The 25,990-nt window shown below is 36.6% G+C and overlaps 1 protein-coding gene across 1 annotated transcript in view; it reads left to right on the top strand.

The window, feature by feature from the left end:
• Eml5 (echinoderm microtubule associated protein like 5) overlaps positions 1–25,990 on the top strand; it is a 247,615-nt gene that overhangs the window by 135,896 nt on the left and 85,729 nt on the right. The window contains exons 11-17 of the mRNA XM_023719668.1: positions 14,716–14,883; positions 15,542–15,648; positions 16,082–16,200; positions 17,518–17,704; positions 20,461–20,566; positions 22,605–22,698; positions 24,153–24,253. Coding sequence (XP_023575436.1) covers positions 14,716–14,883; positions 15,542–15,648; positions 16,082–16,200; positions 17,518–17,704; positions 20,461–20,566; positions 22,605–22,698; positions 24,153–24,253 — 882 coding nt within the window. The remainder of the gene's footprint in view (positions 1–14,715; positions 14,884–15,541; positions 15,649–16,081; positions 16,201–17,517; positions 17,705–20,460; positions 20,567–22,604; positions 22,699–24,152; positions 24,254–25,990) is intronic.

The following is a 25,990-nucleotide window of genomic DNA, read 5'->3' as shown; positions in this document are numbered from 1 at the left end:
TATTAGAAAAGCATTAATATGCAACTTAGTCAAGAGGATTATTAAAATTTCTAAAGTTGTTTGATTCAAATACCTAGTGTACTGTTGTCAAATTTAGGAGCTCAGTTTTCCCAGAAATCCAGGCTGGTGCTTCTGCTGTGCTTCTATGGAAGTGAGTTCAAGATCCTTTGAGTTCTGCCCTGTCATTCCTTCCTTCCTGTGGAGTATCTGTTTCCCACGTGCATGTGAAATGCTTCTATAAACATTGCTATGCATTTTAATAAAGACTAGCTAAATCCTTGGCATCTGAAGTACCCTGTTCCTAGGTCCTTTTGAATAGCTAGGGTATGAGAGTTACCAAGCATGAATATTAACATGATACTTGCCTAGTTAGAAGGTATAATCTTCAGTAAGAATTATGATAATTTTTTTGGGGGGGATCGAACTTGGGACCTTACACTTGCTAGGCAGGTGCTTATGCCACTGAACTATCTCTCTGGCCAAATTATGATAAGCTTAATTTTAAACATTGCTCCTGATTATTGCTTCACATACTGACCTCTATGCAAAAACAAAAATATTTTACCTTTCAGTGTTTTGTTAGTAAATTTAATGAGGATTATTAGTAATTTACCTTTCTGCAAAAGAGAAGACAGTATTATCATTGCATAGTAATTTTATTTCATTTGTAATGTGAAAGAAAATATATAATAATCTTATGAACTGCTATGAATATTTTGCTAAAGTATAAGAAAATTTTTTGTATAGAACATGAGTATAAATTGTTCTTTTTGTTCGATTTTGGTTAGTAATAGTGTTCTTTTTTTTCCATAATTTTATTGACAAATAGCAATGAGACAGTTTCAAATCAAATTGGTAGGAGAGTTTCAATAATTAACACAATGCATACTGTCTTCCTAGTGGTTATTTGCTGTACAAGATGCAGACATGATATCCTATTTACAAACACTATTAGAGCAAATCCCTCGGGCCAGGGAGATGGCTCAGTAGAATAAGCGCTTCCCTGGCAAGCGCAAGGGCCTGAGTTCAATCCCAGGTTCCCCAAAAAAAAAAAAAAAAAGAACAAATCCCTCTATTCATTAAGAGGATGTAACTATATATCTATCCTAACCATTTTGAATACACAGATACAAAATGGACTTTCATTTATATATCCCCTTTTTTATTTAGTTCTGTCATTTGAATATTATAGGTGTGTTAACTCAGCAAAATATTCTAAAAAAGTCCAGTAACCCATAATAGTATTGGGTCTTCCGCTTCACTGGCAGTGTCAGTAATACTGTTCTAAGAGGACTTTTATTTTAGGCACTTGTCAGTCTTAAGACTATGGCTAAGTAGGGGAAAAACAGTTAAGTATGATACTGCATATTTAAAGGACTAGAAATATTTTAAGATTCAGTATTTAATTCACATACTTTCATACTATATAGTTAGCAATCTTTACAGAAAAATTCCATTTTCAATTCTTTACTTCTTCTGTCCTGTTGAAGATTAGGAAGAAGTCATATCTGATACATTAACATACCTTAGAGATCAGTTCATGTAGTGTCTATTAGGTGGCTTTAAGAAGGGCAGCTTTTGCAAACATTCAAGCATCTTAAATAATTGAAGTAGTTTATGTTATTATTTCATAATAATTTCAAAATGCAATGTGTGGGGTTAGGTCAGAGGGAATGATCATATGCTTTTACTTTGCTGTCATCCTAGCCCAAAGCATTCCATCTTCTTCTGATTAGTCTTCATTATCCCCTTGTCTGTAGACTATATTGCTCCTGACTGTCGTCTCTCAGATAATCTAGACTCTCTTTAGGCAGCAGCACAGGACTGTAATGGAGGGCGAGCAGGTGAACGTAGGGGAGAATGGCAGGGTGAGGGCAGGGCTGCGAGACCTGCTGCCGCCATCGCTGATGATGATGGGCAGCTCTGTGCTTCCTGTTGACAAGTGAAAATTTGAGGACAGTATTTCTTTAGATTCCAAAAGAAAGTACATTGGAAAACTAAAAAAAAAAGGGGGGGGTGCTGAGGAGATAACTCAGCAGCCAAGTGCCTGCCTGGCAAGCACAAGATCCTGAGATCACTCCCCAGTACCATAAAAACAAAACAGAACAAAAGAAAAATATTAAGTGATTTGAAGAAAACAGGTTCACATGAAGGATTTACTGCGTGATGATTTTTCTAGGATTCATCTGTACTGTTGCATGTAGCTTTAGTGCTTTGTGCTACTGTAACATACTGTTGTAAATATATGCTACAGTTTTTGTATTAATCTTCCCTTTTTATTATGTTCAAGTTTCTTAAAGATGGATAGTAGGAAAAAGATTGTTTTAAAAATTAAAAAAATAAAAGATGGATAGTAGGAATGAAGTTGCTGCATAAAAGGGAATGTGAATGTTTAATAAGAGACTGACTAATCATTTCTCAAACTTGATTCACATCCTCTTCAGCACCTGGCCTTGCCGTGTACACTAATATTTTACAAATCTAATATAAATGGTCGCATTTGGGTTATAATTTATTGTGTGAGTACTAGTGAGGTTGAACTTTTTTTTTAGATATTTTTTGATCTTCTCAATTTCCTCTTTCAAACACATTTCTTTTCCTACTTTATATACTAGTAGATTCAAGTACATTGTAATTTTTGTGAATTACAATTTACCCAGTGGCTCCATTTGCTGTTTTAATGTGATTTTTGTTGAATAGTTCTTAGTTCCTATGTAGTCACATCTATTTCCTTCTCTTTTTAAGTGGGTAATACTGATCTGAATATTAAGAAATAGTCTCTTGAACTGCAAAAAAAATTTTTTGTTAGAAAAATATTGCCATGTATTTATATGTAGATTTTAAAGTTAAGACAGAGTTAAATGGAAAAATTCTTCTGTGATATTGTTGCAACTTAATTAAAGAAATTTAGTTCATATTAGCATTGTATGAAAATACTCATTAAAGCAAATTAGAGCTGGACACAGTGATGCGCGCCTATACTCCCATTACTCATTGAGGCAGGAGGATCACACTTAGTCAACAGCACAGCAAGAAGACCCTGTCTCAAAAAATAAATAAAAATACTTACTGGCAAGTGAGGGGTGGGGAGTGGAGCACTGACAGTCATTCATGAGACATTTGCCAAGATCCACAGGTATTTGGAAATTGGGGTGGACAAAAACTCAAATATGGGAAGGTGACAGGAAAGAGAAGTTTACTGGAAGAATTCCACAGTCAGGAGGATTTACAAAAAGGATCAGGGTTGTTGCCTCAAGATATGGGCACAGCTTAGAGTCCATGCCTGATGAACAGGGTACCTTGGGAAAGATCGAACATGCAGAGGGAGTAAACAGTGCCACACCACTTGAATGCTGCTGTGGTCAGCACCCAGCCTAGTGGCTACAGTCCATCTGTCCTCTCTTCCCACTGGGAGACGGGCCAGTGAGCAGTGTCCTTGCTGGAGTGGACAGACGCCTTCAGATCAAGGCACTAAGAGAACCACTCAGAGGAAAGCAACTTAAGTTAAGAGCAAGGGAATTTTCCTGGCTGGGAATTCAGAAACAGACATTGAGGGATTTGGGGACCAGGAGTCACCAGGTTATATAGCAGCTCTGACCAAGGTAATCCAGGGCTGGAGAATAGACACTGGGGCAGTAGCAGTGTAGGTGCATGCTCTCGCTGCCCGCCGCCAAACACCACGAGCTTTGTGCCCATGTAGGATCCCTCTCATCGGCCCTTCAGAGGCTGCTGAGCTCTGCACCTGTGTGAGCTCCATTGCACTGTACCCCAGTGCTACTGAATGGCTCTTTTCCACCAAACCCTAAATAACACTAAATTTGCAGTGTTTAGAGACTCTGTAAGGTGTGGCCAGGGAATTTGGGGCAGGTGAATAGCCTGAGAGGAGTGGTGTAGGTAGAAGATTTTTCATGATAGTCTCACACAGGCATAGGAGCAGATGTCAGCAACTGCAGGGATTATCAAGGAGGGAAGGGATCAGAGATCTAGAAAGCCCCTCCAGCAAACAGGAGAATTAAGGGGGTCAAATTCTGATGGCAGTATAAATAGGACCGAGAGGACTTTTTTTTTCTCCTTTCATCTGATAATGATATTTCAGAGTTGGCCAAGGAAAGGCTGTTCTCTCCTTCATCTTCCATCTTCCCTCTTCCCTCCTCCCTCCTCCCTCTTCCTTCTTCCTTCCTCCCTCCTCCCTCCTCTCCTTCTCTTCTCTCTTCTTCTCTCTCCTCTCTCCTCTCTCTGTCTCTCTCCTCCCCATCTTCGTCCCTCCTTCTCTGTCTCCCTCCCTTTCTCTCCACTTCTTTCTCCTCCCTCCCTCCCTCTCCTTTTTTTTTTTAATTTGTGTGTGTGTGTGTGTGTGTGTGTGGCCAGCTCAGCCCATCGGGGGCGGTGCTGGCTGGCATGTGGTGCTGGGGGATTGAACCGCGGTCCCTGTGCTTTGCTAAGCTTGTTCTAAGTAGGTGCTTTAGACCACTGAGCCATCTCACCAGCCCGTCCTCTTCTCTTTTTTCTCTTCCCTCCTCCCTCCCTATCTCCCTCCCTCCCTCCCTCCAAATATACTTCCTTCCCAACAAACAGCTTTGCAAACCCCACCCTCCTTCCTCGATTCCAAATGTAACAATAAAGTCACTAAAGTATTCTTACCTTTCATTCATTTTCTGTTGTCTTTTATCTTGTTTCCTTCTCTCTTTATTTTTATTTTATTTTATTTTATTTTATTTTATTTTATTTTATTTTATTTTATTTTTGGCAGAACCGGGAATTGAACTCATGCCCTTGCGCTTGTTTCCTTCTCTCTGAAATTTTTTTTCTTCTTGCTCTTTCCTTACCTCAGTATCATAGCTCAGCCTACTTTTCATTACTAGTGTTTTGATTTCCTGAGTTATTAAAAAAAAAAAACCCATGAAATTTTTAGAACAATTTTATAATTGATACCTAGTCGGTTCTATAGGTGCTGGTATAACCAGTAATTATTCTTCCCTTGTGCCAAGTCTGACCCTAATACATTGAGTAGGACAATAGGTTTATGAACACTAAAATATGACCAGAGTCAAAGTCATATCACAGAGAGACATACAGTAATAAAGAGAGCTCCCCAGTACTGACATAGTGTTTCACTTTGCTCTGCAGCCCTCAGTACCAAAACAGTAGAAACATGAGCATTCAGTAGGATGCCTCCAAACACTCTAGCGCTGCAAAAGCTGATCTCGTGGGCACGGAGGTGGAGCAAGTGTCAGGCAGAGGACTCCAAACTAAATAGGTAATTTGCCTGAAGAAACAACAGATGCATAAGATGTTCAGTGAGCTCAAAGAGGAGATAAATGAACAGATAAATTATTTAATTAAAATGTTCAGTAGGCTTAAAGACAACACAAACAAGTTGATGGAATTTTACAAAGCAAAATATATTCATGACAAATTTATTAAAGAATTAAAAATTATGAGAAGGAATCAAGCAGGAATCCTGGATATGAAAAATTTAGTTGAAGATATGTGCAGTGTGAATGACCCATCTGAGGAGAGACTGCCAAAACTTAAAGACAAGGTTGATGTATTAGATGATGAACTCAGTGATACAATAAAATCAGCTAGGTACTATGACACTGTATCAGGTAGTAGCTAGATCATCTTTTAAAAAGTAAGAATTACGGGCATTAAGGATTTATACAAAAAGTGTAGAAAATTTCTTTACCAATAAATCACAGCAAAAAAAATTTGAAATCTAGGGAAAGAATTGAAACCAGGTAAATGAAGCATATAGAATCCCATATAGCCATGATCAGAAAATAACTTGTTGAAACATCAGTCAAAATCTCAAAAATTTAGTACAAAGAGAAAATACTAGGGGGCCGGGGAGATGGCTCAGTGGAATAAGCGCTTCCCTGGCAAGTGCAAGGACCTGAGTTCAATCCCCGGTTTCGCAAAAAAAAAACCTAAAAACTGTTAGAGAAAAACGTCAAGTGACTTTAAAAGACCAGTCTCTCAAAATAACAGCTAGTTTCTTAACATAAATTTTAAAAACTAGGAGAGCTTGGTGTGAAATCTTTGATGACCTAAAATTGTCCTTTAAAATTGAATATGGAAAAAATAAAGACTCCGTGATAAATTCTACAGAAATCCAAGACTACAAAACCACCATTGAAAAAGTGCTCAGTGGAATCCTGGCTAGAGGCAGTGAGGCCATTATCACTAAAAAAGACTGAAATAGAGCCTGCATCTAACTGGGAGAGTAGTTAAGAAAAGGGGAAGGGGTGGGGGATAAAGGAATCAGCACTGGAAAATTAGTACAATGATAGAATTCAATAAATACCTTCAGTAATGCTACTCAATGCACATATTTTTAATTCCCCAATAAAAAAACAGAGTGATAGATTGAATCAAAAAACAAAACCCAAATATAAATTGCCTACAAGAGATATACCTCATTCACAATAATGACATGGACTGAAAATGAGAGAATAGAAAATAGTACCTCCTGCAACTGCAGCACAAAAGCAGGAGTAGCTATCCTTGTTTGAGACAAAGTGGACCTCGTGTCAAAATTGATCAGAAAAGACAAAGAAGGTCACTATATATTGGTAAAAAGAACAATTAAATAAGAAAATGTAACAATAAATATATATGCACCAAACGTCAGTGCACTGGTTTCATAACATAGAAACTACTGGACATAGAGGTACACAGCCACCAATAAACTCATAGTGAGAGAATACCCACTTTAACAAGTAGGTCAAAAAAATTAAATAGATGACCAGATTAAAAAAATAAAATAGATGATAAAGTTGAACCATACCTCAAACAAATGGATTTAACCAATAACTGCCGAGTATTTACCCCAAAACAACAGGGGATACATTCCCCCCGCCACAGGACATGGCACTTTATCAAAAATAGAACATAACCTTAGGCCATGAAACTTGCTTAAATAAATACAAAATAAATGAAATAATCTCTTACATATGATTGGATCACAGCAGAATGAAAGTAGAAATGGACATCAGTTGAAACTGAAGAAACTGTGTCAACAGGGAGATTAATAGTACATGCCGCTGGGGAGATGGCTCAGTGGAATAAGCGCTTCCTTGGCAAGTTCAAGGGCCTGAGTTCAATCCCTGGTTCCACCAAAAAAAAACAAAGATAATAGTACATGCCTCATCAGTGGGTCACAGAAGAAATCAGAAAAGAAATGAAAGTGTCTATACTCATGGCAATGGCAGTATGATAGACCAGAAACTATTGGACACAGCGAAAGCAGTATTAAAGGGAAATTTATAGCTGTGAGTACCTATTAAAAAATAGGATAATAAATAATCTAATGATTCATCTCAAGGTCTGGGAAAATAAGAGCAAGCCAAATCCAAAATTTAGGGCCACGGAGAAAGCTCAGCAGCTTACGTGTTTGTCTAGCAAGCACAAGGTCCTCAGTTTGATCCCTGGTACAAAAAGAAAATTTAAACCAAATGTAAAATTTATAGAAGAAAAGAAATTATAAAGGTGAGAGTGGAAATTAATGAAATTGAAACTAAAATGCATTATGAAGCATCAGTGAATCAAACCTTAGCCAAAAAGAATTAGCTATCATCAAGAATTCAAAACAGCAAATGCTAGTGAAACTACAAAGGGGAACCCTTCTGCATTGCTGGTGACAGTGTAAACTACTACAGCTACTATAGGAAAAAACAGTATGTGGATTCCTCAAAGAACTAAAAATAGAAATTCCATTTGAGCCAGATGTACCTCTCATAGCCTTCTTCTTGAAAGAATTAAGTCCATGTCACAGTGACACATGCACACCCACATTTAAGGCAGCACAACTCGTTAACAGCTAAATCTCAAAAGCAACTTGCATGCCCATCAACAGATGAATGGATAAAGAAAATGACCATATACAGAATGGAGTACTTCCTCCACAATTGTGGAGAGTAAGTCTGAGTCACTTGTGAGAAAATAGATGGATCTTGAGACCATAATTCTTTTTTTATTAATACATTTTTCATTTTAATCACTGACAGTTATGTGTAGAAAAAAGTAAGACATGTACTGTTATGCACATTTACAAAAACATGTATGTGGTTATTGAAAAGCACAACTAACCCTGCAGTTGCATTTGGTGTTCAGCATTGCTTTCTACTTGCTTTGATTCTGATCTTTCTCATTCTGCCAGTTAAGAAACATTGTGACCACAGGGTTATGTCAATGCATAAATATTTTTATTTGATGCTCACATACCATTGAGAAACAGTTGACAAGCCTGACTATCTCTGTTTGAAGTTTTTTTTTTTAATTTTGCTATTGCAAACTTTGTGTCCTTTTCCATTCTCATAGATTGCAGTGATAGAAAAAAGAGTATTTCTTTGATTATTTAAATGGTTTCTTATTGGAAAGAAATACTCCATCCTAAGACTGCATATTACAATGTCAGTTCTCTTTTGAAATCTGTTATACCATTTACAGATTTTGGCCAGTTACTGCACTTTGTGTTATTGTATGCCATATTTTATTTACAACAGTCAGACATTTTCACACTAAGGTGGTCGATAGTTGTGTGTTCTCCACTGCTCAAGACTGTTAAATCAAACTAGTGCCCCTACCAGGAACAGGCTTGACTAGCATCCCTGCATCCACAGGATGGCTGGCTTGAACTGGGTACAGAATGAACAACGCGAAGCTGCCTAGATCCAGTCACTTTTGTTTTTAATCCTCTGTTGAGACCACAATTCTAAGAAAAATCAAACACAGATATCTCATGATTTTTATTGTATTTATTTTCTTATGTATTTGGTACAGGGTCTCACTACACAGCTAGGATTCGTAGTGATCCTCCTGTTTTCAGCCTTCCCAGTGCTGGGATTACAGGTGTACACCACCACTCCTGGACTCAGTCCCCCATTCAGTGTGCCCCAGGGTGGGGCCAGCACAGCAGGAAGTGCCTGGTCCCTGTGCTTGCCTGAGCAGGTGCTTAGTCCGCTGAGCTATCTTGCCAGCCCTTCATTATTTTTATATGAGAAAAACTATGAAATATTTAATGCTATGTATCAGTGCTACATTATAAAATAAAGATCAAAATAAAAGGTAATAGGAAACTGAGTTAGTTTGTGGACGTGGGAAGGGGACCTAGGGACAATAGGAGAGAGGCAGGGAGGGGTGGACAGGGAGATGAAGTGATCAAGGTATGATGTGGGTATCTGCCAGTTCCATAAGATAAACTATTATTATGTAGTGCAGACATATAAAAGTAAATGAAAGGGCTGCGGCTGAAGTTCAGTGTGAAAACCCTTAATTCCTAGTAGCACCAGATACATGTAAAACAAAGGAAGGAAAAAGAAAAAGAGCCAGGCATGGTAGCACATGCTTCCTCAGCCAACACTTGGAAGGCTGAGGCAAGAGAATTGCCATGAGTTCAAGGCCAGCCTGGACTACTTAGTGGGGATCCAGACCAGCCTAGAATACACGGTGGGAACCTGATTCCAAAAAAAGGAGTTATTAAAGCATAAATAGGGGCTGGGAAGATAGCTTAGTAGAATAAGTGCTTGCCTGGCAAGTGCAAGGGCCTGAGTTCAATCCCCAGTTCCGCAAAAAAAAAAAAAAAAAAAAAAAAAAAGCATAAACATTTCCAAATATTAATCCTAACTAAGAATTACCATTCTCTTTTAAATTAGGAAAGCTTCTATGACCACTGTACCTTGCTTTGATAAATCCTTCCTCTGAAATACTGGTCCTAATTGACTACACATTCTTCAGGCCATAACTATTTAATCACTTGCTATTATAGTTTTCATTGTCAGAAGAGACTTTCAGATTATGTAATCTAATTCATATTAACATAAGAGGAATGGAGTCCAAGAAAGGTTAAGTGATATGCTAAAACTCTTGTGCTGTTAGGTAGATGAGGTAATGCTCAAGTTCTAATCTTTTGATTGCAATTCTAATGGCTTTTAAGCTATATATGCTTTTATGTTTTTCTGTGAATTAAAAGGATTTGGATCATGTTCATGCCCCACTTCACTACTCTTCCATTTACTATCTAGCATTTCAACAGAAGAGTACAGGCAGATTGAAGAGAAAGACAATCTTTTCCTTTATTTCTGTCTTCAAAAATCTAATCAGTGCTGTGTACCAAGCATAGGGATAGTAAATAAGATACCACCCCTGTCTCCATGAGGTTTATAGTTTATTATAAGAATTAGTAAGTGATACACTGTTGCACTCACAAGCACAAAGCAGTAATCAAAGGGAGTTCTGGAAGTATGTAGGGGGAAGCCTAACTTGATAAATCAGAGCCACTTCATGAAATATGTAATATCTAGATTCACTGTTAAAGATATTCATTCATCAGAGCAAGATAAGAAATTTGGGAGTTCAGGTTATTAAATGGTTCTTTTGCTTTTTCCCCTCTCATTTTGGTTCTAGTAATTGAGCCTAGGGCTATGCACATGTGCACTAAGTATACACGCTCCTACTGAGCTATAGGCCCAGCTCCCAAATCATTTGTCATACAATCTCTTTGACTAGAAATAGCTGGTTTCCCTTAGACTAATTTTATGAACTTCTTTTTGAGCTGCCTTGGTTTTTCAGGAATGGAATGTGTGTGGGTAGTGTCGCTAAGGTCTTAAGAAAAAGATTTTGAAGAAATTTCAAGGATTGTGTGTATACCTCTCTTGGCACTGTCATAAAGGATAGTCAGTTAAAGAAAATACTTAGAGCCAGGGTGGTGATGCATGCCTGTAATCTCAGCGCTCTGGAGACTGAGGCTGGAGGGTGACCATGAGTTCAGATTCAAGGCCAGCCTGGACTATATAGGGAAAAAAAAAAAAAGATACTTATATGACTTTTAATTTACCTCACTATAACAAATTTAGTATACCTTAGAACATGAGACATCATTTGCTAGAATTTTTATCTTTTGTCTGAGATTTTCTGTAGCCCAGGAATGCTTAAGGGTCCTATCAAAGGAAATAATAGCCAACCCTCTTGAGAGGCAAATAGTGGATTCCTATATGAAGAATAAGACTGGATCTTAACTGAGAGAATTTTCTAGACCCAACTGTGGAATATTACCCATCTAGATAATTAACTGACATCTATTAAGTTACATAAAAATTCTTAAAATAGCAATAGCACAGTTAAATGTAGTAAAATGAAAAGTCAGGTGGTTTTTTAATCACTATTTTATGGTTTATTTCTGAGAAAGGATTATGCTGTACAGTCCAGGTTGAGCTTAGAATTGTCATCTCACATCAGCCTCCCAAGTATTGACACTATAAGCATTTGCCACCACAAGGGGCTTATTTTATGCTTTGAGTAAGATAGCTGTTCCTGAACCAGTGATGGAGCTGAGTGGTAGACCCATTGTATGGCATGTGCAAAGCCCTAGGGTCAATCCCTAGGACCAAAAAAAAAAAAAAAACCTGTCCCTAAATTTATGACCAAGATAAATTTTCTTCTCTAGATTTTGACTCAGTGTTTTTGACATCCTGGCATACAAATCTTTTTTTTTTTTCTTTTTCTTTTTTGTATTTTAGGGAAGGGTCTACAGGGTGTTCAGGGTCTCACTGCTAGATCAGATACAGAGTGATTCTCCTCTTTACAGCCTCCCAAGAGCTGGAATTACAGGCGCATGCCACCACGCCCAGTCTCAATTGCTATCTCAGCAGGCCTTGGGGGCGGGACCAGCACGACAGACCCAGGATCGAACTCCCAGACCCGGGATCGAACTCCCGGACCCTGCACCTGCTTGCAGGTGATAAATCTTTATAAACTTTTTGTAAACATTTTTTAAAAAAATACTCAACTGAAGCTAAGCATTAGCGTGTTCATTGTAATTTAACAGGGACATACATTGCTACATGCAAGGACAGGATACAGTATAGAGAATGTATTCTTAGAATTGAAAAAATAATTATTATCACAAAATTTTTAAAAATTTACCAAAAGATTGAACAGTTCATTTGCCGTTGGAGAAATGGGTATATTCCACTTTAGCCGATTTTTTTTTTCTTTTTTTTTTGGTAATAATAGGGATTGAAGTCAGGACCTTGCACTTGCCAGGCAAGCACTTATTCCACTGAGCTATCTCCCTGGCTCTCAAATGATATAATTAGCATCTGTAATAACAAAACTATCTATTCATACCTGAAGTGATATATACAAAAGGATCCAACACTGTCTATACCAAAACACATCCCTGAACCTAATCATGAGGAAAGGCTAGACAAAGCAGAACTGAAAAGTGTTTTACAAAAATATATGGATTTTGAGAAAAAGGGGATTTTTTTAAAAAATTGAGATTTTTATATACATGTACAAATATCACATAAGGAATGTAAGCAGTATGTATTACAAATGTACTAATAAAAAACTAACTGAAAAATCTGAATTTTTAAAACTAGGAATAAGGGCTGGCCAAATAGCTCAACAAATTAAAGTTCCTGCTTAGGTAGACGCAGTGGTTGGGGTTCGATTCCTGGTGTGCCATGCTGCCCCTGCGCATGGGGCGCACTGAGAGGGCAATTGAGACTGGGCGTGATGGCGCACGCTTGTAATCCCAGCTCTTTGAGAGGCTGAACACAGATGGAGCACTATGAGTCCGCTCTACGTAGAGAGACCCTGAGACCCTATAGACTCTGACTTTAAAAAAAAAAAAAAGTGATAAAGGGCATTACTGGGTCAACTGAACATATGTGATTTTTGGTAAACAGGAGGTATATTATATTGGTTGACTTTTTGGCTGTACCAACCTTGTATTCCCAGCAAAAATCACATTTGGTTATGTTGTAAATCTTTTACAACAAGCTAGATTTTCTTTATTATTTTCTTGATGATTAAAGTTGTTCTCTTACGCACTAAATATTTTGTGGTATTCACGCTCTAGTTCATTAATTTATCATTATCATAATTTCTATGCAGATTTGGTTATATTATGATTGCACATATCCTCTTTTCAGTCATTCTTTGAAAAAGAGTCTCTCTTTAAAAAGAAAAACTATTTTGCTGAATCAGAAGACATCTTAGCACCACCCCCAGCAATAAAAGTAATCAACAAAAATTCCCACAAGTGATTGCCTTAATAATTATAGTAAATTTGTAGAAAATTGTGGGTAGGTAAAATTTCATGTCAAGAGCACAGCATATCCTTTCCATATGAAACTCTTATTTATCTTTTATTGCCGTTGGGAATGCTATTTTTGGTTGTCTTGTTTTGTTTTGTTTTGGGCAGAACTAGGGATTGAACCCAGGCCCTTACTCTTGCCAGGGAAGTGCTTATTCCACTGAGCCATCTCCCCGGCCCCTTATTTATTTATTTATTTTTTTTAACATCTAGTGGTACAATTTTTTTTAACTAGTGGCACAGTTTAAGATATACATAATGATCATATTCATCATCATAGGGAATTTGTACCTATGCATGATATATTTTGATTTCTCTTTTTGTCCCATTCCCCTCCCCTTCCTTCAACACCTTTTCCCCTTCCTTATTTATAAAGCTTTGTTTCCATTTTAACCTTCTTTTATGCTTTTTTTTCCTTTCCCTTCTGTCTTTTTCCCTTTCCCCTTTGTTGTTCCCCTTTTCTTTTGAATAAATCTCTTCCTATTTCACAATATCTATTACACAATTGAGTTCTTACTTACACTTCCAGTTTCTCACACCAGACATGTGATGCCATATTTAGACATCTGCCAAATTTATTTAACTTCAGGGTGAAATAAGGTCTACCCATTTAGCTATAAATATCTCTAGTTTATCCTTTTTATGGCTGAGTAGTTGTCTACTGTATAAAAAATTTTTATCCATTTATCATGGATATTTGGGTTCTTTGCAAAATTTAGCTATTATAAACTGTGCTGCTATAAACTAGTGTCTAGAACATACAGATTATTGACAACTTAAGATTCCCCAAATTTAAAGACCCAATCCAAAAGTGGACATCTGAGATGTTTCTCAGATGAAATAGCAAATGAATATATAAAAAAAATGTTCAACATCATTGCGCATCTGAGAGATGCAAAGTAAAACAATACTGAGATTCCATCTTACTTGAGGAAGAGAGGCTATTGTGAAGAAATCAGTAACAAGTGCTGGTAGGGCTGTGGGGAAAGTGGAACCTTCTCCACTCTAGGTGGGAGTGTAGACTTGTATAACCACTGTGGAAATCAGTTTGGAGATTCCTCAAAAAATCAGAAGTAGAAGTATCATTTCACCCAGCTATTTGCCTTACTGGTATCTTTCTGAACAAATTAAAAGCATCGTACCACAGCGATACATGCACACACATGTCGACTTTAAAATTTTAAAGGATCCTCTAGGTGCTTAGGTTGAGAATAATGTGGGTAGATCTGGTTAGACCAATCCGTTGAATTTCCACTGCGCTATCTCCCCAGCCCCCACCGTTGAATTTCACATAAGACAAAAGGCCTCACACCAAAATATTCAACTATATTAATATTAAAGTGGTTGATCCCTGGGCTTTTCTCAAAGCAGTAAGGTACTGCCTCAGATTTTTGAAGTTTCTGCCAAATCCCAAATCAGTAGAGCAAATGTTTGCATCTCTTGGTAGCAGTTCATCACTCAACCAGTTTTCTAATCAGCATTTTCCCATTTTTTGTAATCAAGGTAATAAAAAGACAGTACTATGCTTCATGTATAGAAATTGCTTTTTGAAGTAGTGTTTTTGTGTGTTGGCATTTGTTTATCAATTTAAAGATACATTTTTGTTATAGGGGCCAAGTTCAAAAAGTATTTTGGCCACTCAGCTCATGTAACTAATGTCAGATGGTCACATGATTATCAGTGGGTTATTTCTATTGGTGGAGCAGATCACTCTGTCTTTCAGTGGAAATTTATTCCTGAAAGAAAACTAAAAGATTCTCTTCACATAGCGCCCCAAGGTGAGTAGTGTGTACTGCCTACCCACTTTCCCCATCAAGTTATTCTTCAGTAATTCCAAAATAAGAATTTTATAAATGAAGGATAACTTCATAAATTAACAGTGCAGTTTGTTATTAGCAGAGGTGCCTAATAAATTAGGTCCGTTTGTTTAAAGTCAGATGTTACAGAGTATGAAATACAGTCCTTTCTGTTTAAGTTTAATCTGATAGATAATCAAATGGTGAGTGAATAAACAGTTATATTAGCAAAACATTTAATGTGTCTCTGGGAGATGGGTATCTAGGTTTCATGTGTTTTTTCAGCAAAAATTATCTAATGTCAATTCATTTATTGCATATAGTGCTTTTTTAGCTATTTTCATTTTAATTGTAGATTATATTCACTTATATTTGCACAGACATTTAAATTTGATGTAGCGGTCATTGGGGAGCCAGTGAAGGGATTTAAAGGAGCTATTGAGTGCAGTGAGTGGAGAGGAAGATTATCTGTAGTACAGTTTACTGACATCTGTGTCACTTGAATAGGTAATTTCATTTGATTGTTTTGTGGCTTGTCTATGTCAGCTGAAATATTCAGCTCTTAATCATTAATTTCACACTGTGGTTTGAAAAATGAATCTTACCTAAACAAATGATATTTCATTTTTAAAAATTGCAGAAAGTCTGGCTGACTCTAACAGTGATGAGTCAGATTCAGATGCATCTGATGTTCCGGAACTGGATTCTGAAATTGAGCAGGAGACACAGCTCACCTACCATCGGCAGGTGATTATCGTGGATTTCCCCTGCAAAGGCTGCTTTCCTCAACTCTTTCCCTGCCCTCACCTGTTGTGTCTTTCCTGGCTTGATTCTGAAGCAGTGTGTTTCCTCGAGTCCCTTAAGCATTGAAGCACTCCTATCTAAAATGGTCTTGTAATGTTAAATGCTTCATATACAAAGTATGTTTGTGTTTTCTTGTCTGTGGATTTTTGTTACAGTGTACATCCATCTATTTTCTGTGAAAGATTCTCTTATGAAATACAAAGATTTCTTGGAACACTAAGTGCCTTTATCACTGTTATACACAGAAAAAAAATGAGTTTGTTTTTTCCAGCAAGTTTCGGTAATGCTTCTTACTGAAAATACTTGCTGAGCGAGCTTGACGGAACACCTTTGCTAATATACTTTCTAACAGTATTCTTGATTACATTTTTTAAAGGTTTACAAAGAAGATCTACCTCAGCTTAAAGAACAGTGCAAAGAGAAACAGAGAAGTGCTACTTCTAAAAGAAGAGAACGGGCTCCAGGAAATAGCATTAGATTACACTTTGTTCACGGGTATAAAACAAATATCTTTCACTTATGTGTTTGAATTTTGGCTCACATGTACTGGCTGTGTGACGTGGTGCAAGTCACTTGGCCTCTCTGTGCTTCTGTTTACCCATCTATAAAAATGAAGATAACAGTACCTTCCTCAAAGTTCTGAGTAGTGACTTACAACACTTTCTGGCACACAGATAAGCACTATAAAATGTTCATTAAATAAAAATGAATTTTGTACTATGAAAGTATGCTATTGCATTTATAGAAATGGACATTTTGTCTTTTTCAAAATGTGAAAAGTAATCATCTCCCCCAGTGTGTTTAATTTGCAGTAATATGAATTGGTTTTGTCTAAACATTTGGATCTCATGGTCTAATTTCAGGAAAATACAGTTTCTAGATTGTTGTAGAATATCTGGCAGCATTTTTCACAGTTCAACTGGGCATCAACAGGCTCTCCATTTGTGCCCTTTTATTTCTCACTTAGCACTTGACAATACTTTCCAGGAATTGATAATACTTTCCAAGAATTGAAAAAAGATTTATTCCTTCTAGGGTTGAAACAAGTAGTTGGGGATGGTGAGATAGCTCAGTGTTGTAAAGTGCCTGCTTAAGCAAGCTTAGGCAACCGCAGGGATCACAATTTGGTCCATGTCACCACAAGCCTTGCCAGCTCCATCCCCAAGGCAGGCTGGAAAAAAAACAGCCTCTCCATTTAGTTCTATTTAAGGCAGATTTTTCTGTTATAGTGTATACATTTATTTTTTTTAATTTTATTTATTTATTTGTGGGGGGGGCAGCTCAGCCCACCAGGGGGCGGGGCAGGCTGGCATGTGGTGCTGGGGGATTGAACTGTGGTCCCTGTGGTTTGCTAAGCTTGTTCTAAGTAGGTGCTTTAGACCACTGAGCCATCTCACCAGTCCCCATATAGTGTATACATTTAATATTATATTTATGCAAACAGCAGTATATTAGATATAAACTACTGGTATATGTACTATAATGGTTAGGTTCAGTGTGGACCTTAAGGATAAATTTTACTTGGTTCTTGCCCAGCTCAGTTTGCAACCAGAATCGTGGACAGAATCAAGTTCATGAACCAAAGCATCACTGTACCTTGACTTTTTTCACTCAGTGTTATGGCTTGAATATAGCTTTGGTAAACAAACACAGCTCATAAAAGTTTATAGGATTTAAAATAAATATTTTCTTTGAATTGTTTAGTATCCTTTAAATTACTTAATTGACTCAAAAGGTATATACTTCTCTATACATTCTGTCTTAGTCAAAAAAGACCAAAATTAATTGTGTATGATTTGCCTTCTGAATTAGTTACAGAGGTTATGACTGTCGCAGCAATTTATTTTATACTCAAATTGGTGAAATTGTGTACCATGTGGCGGCAGTGGGAGTCATTTATAATCGGCAGCAGAACACGCAGCGTTTTTACCTGGGTCATGATGATGATATTCTTTGCCTGGCTCTTCATCCTTTGAAAGACTACGTGGCCACAGGCCAGGTAGGTGCCTGTAAAAGGTCACACGGAGCTCAGTAGGTTACGTCTTTGTTTATGTCCTAGGGCTACCTAGTGTGATACTCAGTCAAGAACTACCGCAAATGGTATTTTGTCTTTATATTATAAATATAGTATTTTGTTTCTTGCTGTTTTCCTTAGTTTTATTGCTTTAGTTATTATTTTAATTTGAAATTCAGAGCTTTGCCTTATTTTCTTTTATGAAGGTACGTAGTTTTTAAAAAATGTTTGAATAAATGTATAGAAAACTTAAAGCTTAGAAATCTTTTCTTAACAACCAAGATGCCCATCACCTGAGGAATGGTTGAAAAAAATGTGGTATTTTTACACAATGGAGTATTATTCAGCTATTAAGAATGATAAACTGAAAGCCTTTATATTGAAGTGGTTGCCACTTGAACATATACTCATAAGTGAAATAAACCAGACACACATGTGTAAATATCGTATAGTCTCCCTAGTGTAAGAACTCAAAAGAAGAAATACAAATAGGAAGATATAATACAAGTAAAAGGAAAGCAGGATCTCAAGGACTTAACTAATCAAGAGAGGGAAAGGAGAAGAGCTAGGAAGCATGACAACGTCAAGCCATACAGTTATATGTAGAATATGAGCAAGGCAATGATCCTGAGAATATTCAGAAGATTTTTTAATCTAGCAGTTATTGGGAAATATTCTCACCCTAACTATATATACTGATACCTGTGAACTAAGCTACTGCACTCCAGATGGTAATTTGTAATAGTAGTTTCATGCTTGGAGTGCCTGTCATTCTCGTCTACTGAATATGGTCTGCTTGTCATGTTCTTCTCTGCAGAATTGAATCCAAGACCTTTGCACTGAGCTACTTTAGTAGAATTTGGGAAACATTTGTTTAATCACTGAAACTATGAAAATTAGATGCCTCAAGCAAAAAAACGTAGTATAAGAGAAGCCTGGAGAATTAAAGAGGGAATCTGAAGGAGGTTTATAGTTAAATAATGTGATTAAATTATGAAGGAACCTCATAGTGAGAGGCAAGGAGACTACAGAACAAATCAAAAGTGGTATTATAAAATCATTAACAGTGTCAAAACTTGCAGAGGTTGAATGAAAAAATTTGAAAGTCATGTTTAAATAAAACACAGCTGCGGCTCCAGAGGAGATCTTTATTGTGAACCAAATTTGAATGGACGCAGCCCAGAAGCATAGATGCAAGTTGCCCTCTAACTTGCTTCACTATGGAAGAGGCTGCATCAACTTTCGTAGTCAAAAGAACAAAACATTATCATGACTCAGCGCATTCATATACTATACATTGGTGGGAGTTGGAGGTAGGTGGGATACAGCAGAGAGGGGAAGTTCTTCCTTGGGTTTCAAATGTAAAATCCCTAGCTTTAGGGTAGGTAGAAGCTAGAAATCTGCCAAAGTTAACAATATATCCTAAAACTTTTACCTAGTAGTCAAGGTTGGTAGTAAATGACTATTAAAAGAGACTAATGATATATAAAGTAAATCTTAAAGAAGAGGATTACTTGAATCTTGAAAAATAATTAAGAATTGGTAGATTGCTTGTCCATAAGTAAATATCATAAATCAAGTGTACTATTCTAATTTCCATTGCTGTTATGAAGTGCTTCAAGTAAGCACCTTAATGATAACAAAAATTTATTTTGACTCATGGTTTCCGAGTCCTCAGCCCATGGTCCTTTGGCCTCATTGCCTTTGGGCCTGTGGTGACTCAGAACATCATGGTGGGGACCATGTGCCAGAACTGAGAAGCTCACTTCAGGATGGCTAAAGGCAGGAAAAAAGAGAAGAAAGGGGCTGCGGTCCCAATATCCTCTTCCAGGGTCCCCATGCCCCCAGTGGACTAACCTCCTTCAGTAGGCCCCACCTCATAAAGGTAGGCCCCACTACCTACATAATACCGTAGACTGGTGACTAAAACTTATTATTATGTAAAAAGTGAAAGACACTAAATAAAAACTAAAACATTAATCAGCTGTGTAAAATGAGAAAAAAAAAAAAAAGAAGCTTTAACACATGGGCCATTAAGAGAGCACCTTAGATCCAGACCATAGCACCATGCTTAAAGAAAGTTATAGAATACTGTGCTATTTATTCAGAGTTTCACTTAATTCTTAGAATTTTATCCCCTTCTCAGTTTTTACTTACACTAGTTGATAATGTATTGGTTTCTATTTATCTTAGTAGTGTATTTTCTGAAGAGCTGGCTCTGTTAACATTCTTTCATAGGGCTGGGGAGATAGCTCAGTAGAATAAGCAATTGCCTTATTCTGCCTGGCAAATACAAGGTCCTGAGTTCAATCCCCGATACCACAAGAAAAAAATTATTTCATAAAGTCTTACATCTATCTTTTTATTTTCATTAAGTACATACTGCAAAGTATTTGTTTAATTGATAATATTCTGTTTTCCAAGGAGTTTGCAAAAGTTATCTGTGTGCCAGTGTTCACTGTGTCTAACAGAAATCCTGCCAATAATAGTGCTTAGTAAGCATTTATTGTCTTGTAGGATAAGATGTAGAAGTCACATAGTTTTAGAATATTCCTAGAAACATTGAGCCTACCATCATTAGCTTTTGAATGAATATGAAGCAAAAAAATCAGTCATAAGTATAATCTGCTTTATTTTTTGATAATTTCTATAGAAGACAAAGCCTGTAAAATCTCATTTCATTCTGACACATGTGAAAGATAATTTAGTTGTATAAAATGACTTTTTAAATTCTTTTTCAGGTAGGTAGGGATCCCTCAATTCACATATGGGATACAGAGACCATTAAGCCTTTGTCAATATTAAAGGGCTTCCACCAATATGGTGTCTGTGCTGTTGATTTCTCAGGTAAGGCTATTTTCTGTCTCAATAAGAATGATCAAAATCTAGAGGTAAACATAACATTTTAAAGCAAATAAGCTTTACTCAAATTTGTGATTTAGCTATGACTTTCCTAATTTTTATTGAACATGTATACTGTGAATCTAATCAAACAATAATGAAAATGTGGCTAGTTTATAACTTAATGACTGTAATTTTAATGCCATTTAAGTTAATACATTTCTATTAACATATTGCTTTTCAGCAAAGCAACAGAAATTATCTCAGTCATATTAGTAACATACATCTGCTCTTTGAAATGAAATGACAAATTTTCATTTCATTTAATGTTTTATACCTGCAAAGTAAACTGAAAAATGCTTGGGGTAGAAATCTAAAAATGAAAGACAGGAAAACTGAGATATTTGTTTAGACATTGCTACAAAATGACAGTTTCTGGCCATCTTATAATTTCAGACCATGCTAGCATTTTTCTTTATATCTAAAAGTTTGACAACCACAGATAGGTCTAGCATGAAAGCTAGGGTATTGATTGGGAAGAAGGAAGAAAATACTGGGCCCAGAGATGGCTCAGTGGAATAAGCGCTTCCCTGTAAAGCACAAGGGCCCGAGTTCAAGCCCCAGTTCTGCCAAAAAAAAAAAAAAGAAAATACCACTAGTAGAGAATTCTGTATGAAGAAATATTAAATTAGTGCTTTTTGAAATGTTCTAACTGAAGTGAAACATTATTTGTTAGTATGATTTGGGAAAAATACACATTTTCAGGAGCACAAATGGCCAAGAAACGAAATGGGTGGCAAGTTTGTCATGAGTCAATGACAAAAATACTACTGGTAGTAGTGAAGAACTAATTAAGGTTTGCAAAAACTATGGCAGAGTAGAAAACAGTTTTTGCAGCCTGAGCTTTGTAACTTGTAAGTACATGCACACCTGTTAGCCCCAAAGGTTAGCGTAATCAATTATTACGTTATTGTAATATGGATTACAATAATGGATTATTTTAGTAGTAAGAATTCACTGAAGGCAAGCACATTAATGACAGCATGTTTAACCTACATATTTTTCATGTGATTAACTTTTTATAATCATTGAGTTCTTACGTCACAACAGAGCTCTTATGGTGAATTTAATTAAAGTAAATCTTTTCATCTGCTTAAAATTTTTTTCTTTTTCTCATTTATTCTACACATATAATTGACCCATAATGATCTTATTAGGTATGTGGTGTGATGTTTGGTACTTGTATGGATTATGTAACAGTCAATTTAGGGTACTAAGCATGTTCACATGCTTTAGCACTTTGTATGTCTATTGTTTTCCCTTCCTTTCATGTCCCAACCTGGTGAAGTAGACAGGGTCAAGTGAGAGGACAGCAACTGTGTTTACACAATTCAAGAAACCATCATTCTTCCCATCCTTATAGATCTGATTCTTTTTGTGGCTATGTACAAGACCGAATGTTTATCGCTATTTTAATTTTAAATACAATGCTGTAGCATATTTGTTCATCTTCAGTTGCTGTAATAGTATATCTGAAGCTGCGTACTTTCTAGAAAAGAAATTTATTCAGCTCACAGTTTGGGAAGCTAAAAAACGTTGAAGTCTCATAGCCCCAATTGGCTCTGCCTCTGGTGACAGCTTCTTTGGCTGTGTCAGAACATGATGAATGAGTACAAGGGGGAGTGTGTAAGCGCCCATTGTCATGGAACTGACTCTCAGACCAGCATCATTCTCTTCTGAGGACAGAGACTTCAGTGACAAGAGTAACCTTCCATTAGGCCTCTTAAAAGTTCGACTGCCTCAGTACTACCACACTGAAGATTCCACCACTGGAAACTTGGGGGAAAACCACATTCAAATGAGAATGTGTGCCATTAGAATACATGTGGAATATTTTGTGTTCTGAGTCTTTTTTTTTTGGTGGAACTGAGGATGGAACTCAGGCCCTTGTGCTTGTCAGGCAAGCACTTATGCTACTGAGCTATCTCCTTGGCCCCTGTGTTCTGAATCTTAATGGTCAGTGACATGTGTCTGATTTTTGCAGCTGATGGAAAACGTTTGGCTTCCGTTGGAATAGATGATAGCCACACTATTGTGCTGTGGGACTGGAGAAAAGGAGAGAAACTTTCAATAGCAAGGTATGAAACAAACGTGATGTCAAAATGCTAGGATTACTTAGGACTGAAGAGTTTTTTAATTAACGCAGTTTTGAAATGTTAATAGGTAACTTTTTATCACTGCCATTTGTGTTACCTTCAATAATTAGTGTAATTATTGTAAAATGGGAATGATTTCATTATTTCTTTGTAGGTTTATCCCTTTTGAACCCATTTTTTAAATAACTATTATAATATTGGAAGTAACTGTTCGCAATTATCCATTTACAGAGTGAACTCTATATTATAGCTATTCTATGGCAATTGGAATACATCATAAAATGCTTATATTGTGTATTTAAGTGAAAGAGGATACTATCACAAAGAAGTTATACTGTATTATTTTCTCATACTTATCTTCATTTCTAAATTTTCTGTGATAAGCACATATTTATTTATTTGTGTGTGTGTGTGTGTGTGTGTGTATGGCCAGCTCAGCCCACCAGGGGGCGGGGTTGGCTGGCATGTGGTGCTGGGGGATTGAACTGCGGTCCCTGTGCTTTGCTAAGCTTGTTCTAAGTAGGTGCTTTAGACCACTGAGCCATCTCACCAGCCCCAAGCACATATTTATATAATAAAAATTATTAGCAGTGATAGTAGAAACTACTTTTTATATTTATTACTTAAAGTGACATATTAAAATACATATATATATATATATGTGCATATGTGTGTGTGTGTATGTGTGTGTGCTTTTGCATACTACATAGATAACGCCCATGTAAAAGGAACTGTATAGTTGGAAAGACTGCATTAAACTGTAAGGAAGCCAGGCATAGTGGCACATGTCTATAATCCTAGCACAACACTCGGGAGGCTGAGGCAGGAGGATTGTTGTGAATTCAAGGCCAGCATGGGTTACAAAGTGAGTTCAAGACCAGCCTGATCCTCATAGTGAAACCCTGTCTCAAAAAAGACAAAAATAAGGGCTGGGGAGATAACTCAGCAACATAAGCACCTGCCTGGCAAGTGCAAAGTGCTAAGTTCAATCTCCGGTACTGCAAAAAATAAATGAATAAATAAATAAATAAAATAAATATATATATATTAATCAAAAGATAAAAATGAATAAGTGAACAGTAAACAAACTGTAAGAAAGTATTACAAAAATTTTTCTTTAACTCATTCATTCCACAAACAGTATTCCCTGTGCACAGTACAAGGAGCACTCTCCTATACTTTTAGGTACTATATTAAGTACCCAAAAGTTTAGTTTTCATTTTTATCCTCCTTTGATAACCTGTTGAATAGAGTTAACATATTAGAATAGTGAAAAAAATCAAATACATGATTTTACAACCCAAACCTGAGAGACAACAGACGAGTGGAACAGGTACTCAGTAAATGGGGTATTCATGGTAGCATATGGAAAAAGCCAAATGTTGTTAGAGGATCTGTCGATCTTCAGAACTAAAACATTGTGGTGTTTTTTTCAGAGGAAGTAAAGATAAGATTTTTGTTGTAAAGATGAACCCCCACATGCCTGATAAACTGATTACAGCTGGAATTAAACACATGAAATTCTGGCGCAGAGCAGGTAAGGAAGTGTTTCCTTTTACTCTTTTGAAATTAAAGACATCTAACAAAAGTGCCAAGGACATTGGTAGAAAAGTTGTGAAGTTTAGAGTTCAGTTGATAGTTATAGGTGAAAATGTTGATGTCTTAGTTTTGACAAAGCAATTCTAGTTATGTAAGTTGTTTACATTGGGGGAAGCTAAATGCAAAGGTATCTAGGAGCATTGCATTATCTTTGCATTTTTTCTCAAAATCTTAAATTCCTCAAAATAAGTTTATTTGTAAGTGATTTACTGTTGTCTTGATTCATTTTAAACAAAGATTGTTTAAGTAGTATTCATACTCATAAAAGTATTCAACATATAAAATTAATCAGTTGATGGCCGGATTCCTTCTGTTAAGACATATCTTATAGTCTAAGACTGGTTATGGTGGCGCGCGCCTATAATCTCAGCGCTTATAAGGCTAAAAACAAGAGAATCATTACAAGTCTGATCTACATAGTGAGACCCTGTAGACCTTGTACCAATACATAAAAAATACATATTTTATAGTCTAAATGAAAGATTATGTAAAAGTTCTTTGTATGCTATAAGGTGATACAGAAGAAAAATGTTCTGTTCTCATTTGTAATGGAAATATACAAACATATAGATCTGTGCTTTTTTTTCCAGTCTTGAGGATTGAACCCCACACCTTCACAGTAACCTATATTTTCAGCACCCCCCCATTTTTTTTTTGAGACGGGGTGTCTCTAATAAATCACAAAGTTGCCCAGGCTGGGTTCAAACTTGAGATCCTCCTGCCTTAGCCCCCCAGACTGCTGGGATTACAGGTATGCATCATGTTGCCCACCCAGAACTTTACTCTTTAAAATTTTAAATGTTCTGGCTGAGCATGATGGCATATACCTTTAAAGCACTCCGAAAGCTGAGGCAGGAGGATCATTGTGAGTTCATGACCAACCTGAATTGCATAGCATAACCCAGTCTCAAAAACAAAAAATAGTTAAAATAAAATATTGTCTTCTTTTCACATAGAACATGTACTCATAAATTCCACCAATGTGACATCAGTCTCAAAGAATTAAACCTTTCAGAGAAAATATGTAAATATAAGAAACATACATCACAAAAGAATAGGCTTAGTGAAGACATTGTCTAAATTTAAGTAACTCAGAAATTATAAACTATGGAAGACATGAATTGATTTTCAGATTTTATTTGTAACAGACCCATTAGATCATAATGTATGCATTTACAAAATAAAAAGTATTCTTACGTTTATAATTTTTTTCTTTTTTTTGAGACAGGATCTCACTATGTAGTTCAGGCTGGCCGTGAACTCACGGCAGTCCTCTGGAGTTTGATCCTCAGTCTCAAAAGACAATAAAAATAAAAATAAAAATAAATTTTAAAACCCATAAAAAATGATACAGAATTTCAAAATAAGATGGAAGGAAATTAACCGTGGCTGTTGTATTGCATATTGTTATCTTCAAGATAGTTGCTCAAACTATGAGATATAGGCATGTAAGAGTGAACAAACAGTATAGACACTGGGGCCAGCCAGCTAGCTCAGCAGATTAAAGCGCCTGCTTAGCCAGACGAAGCGTGCTGTGCCAGCCTTGTCCCCAGGGCATGCTGAGACTAGGACTGAAACTGTAATCCCAGTGCTTGGGAGGCTGAAAACAGGAGAATTACTACAAGTCCAGTGTATGTAGTTAGACCCTGTAGGCCCAGTACTAAATATATATATA

Source organism: Octodon degus, unplaced genomic scaffold (assembly GCF_000260255.1).
Source record: "Octodon degus isolate 3935 unplaced genomic scaffold, OctDeg1.0 scaffold00070, whole genome shotgun sequence".
NCBI lineage: Eukaryota > Metazoa > Chordata > Mammalia > Rodentia > Octodontidae > Octodon > Octodon degus.
This window is presented reverse-complemented; position numbering and strand designations above follow the sequence as displayed.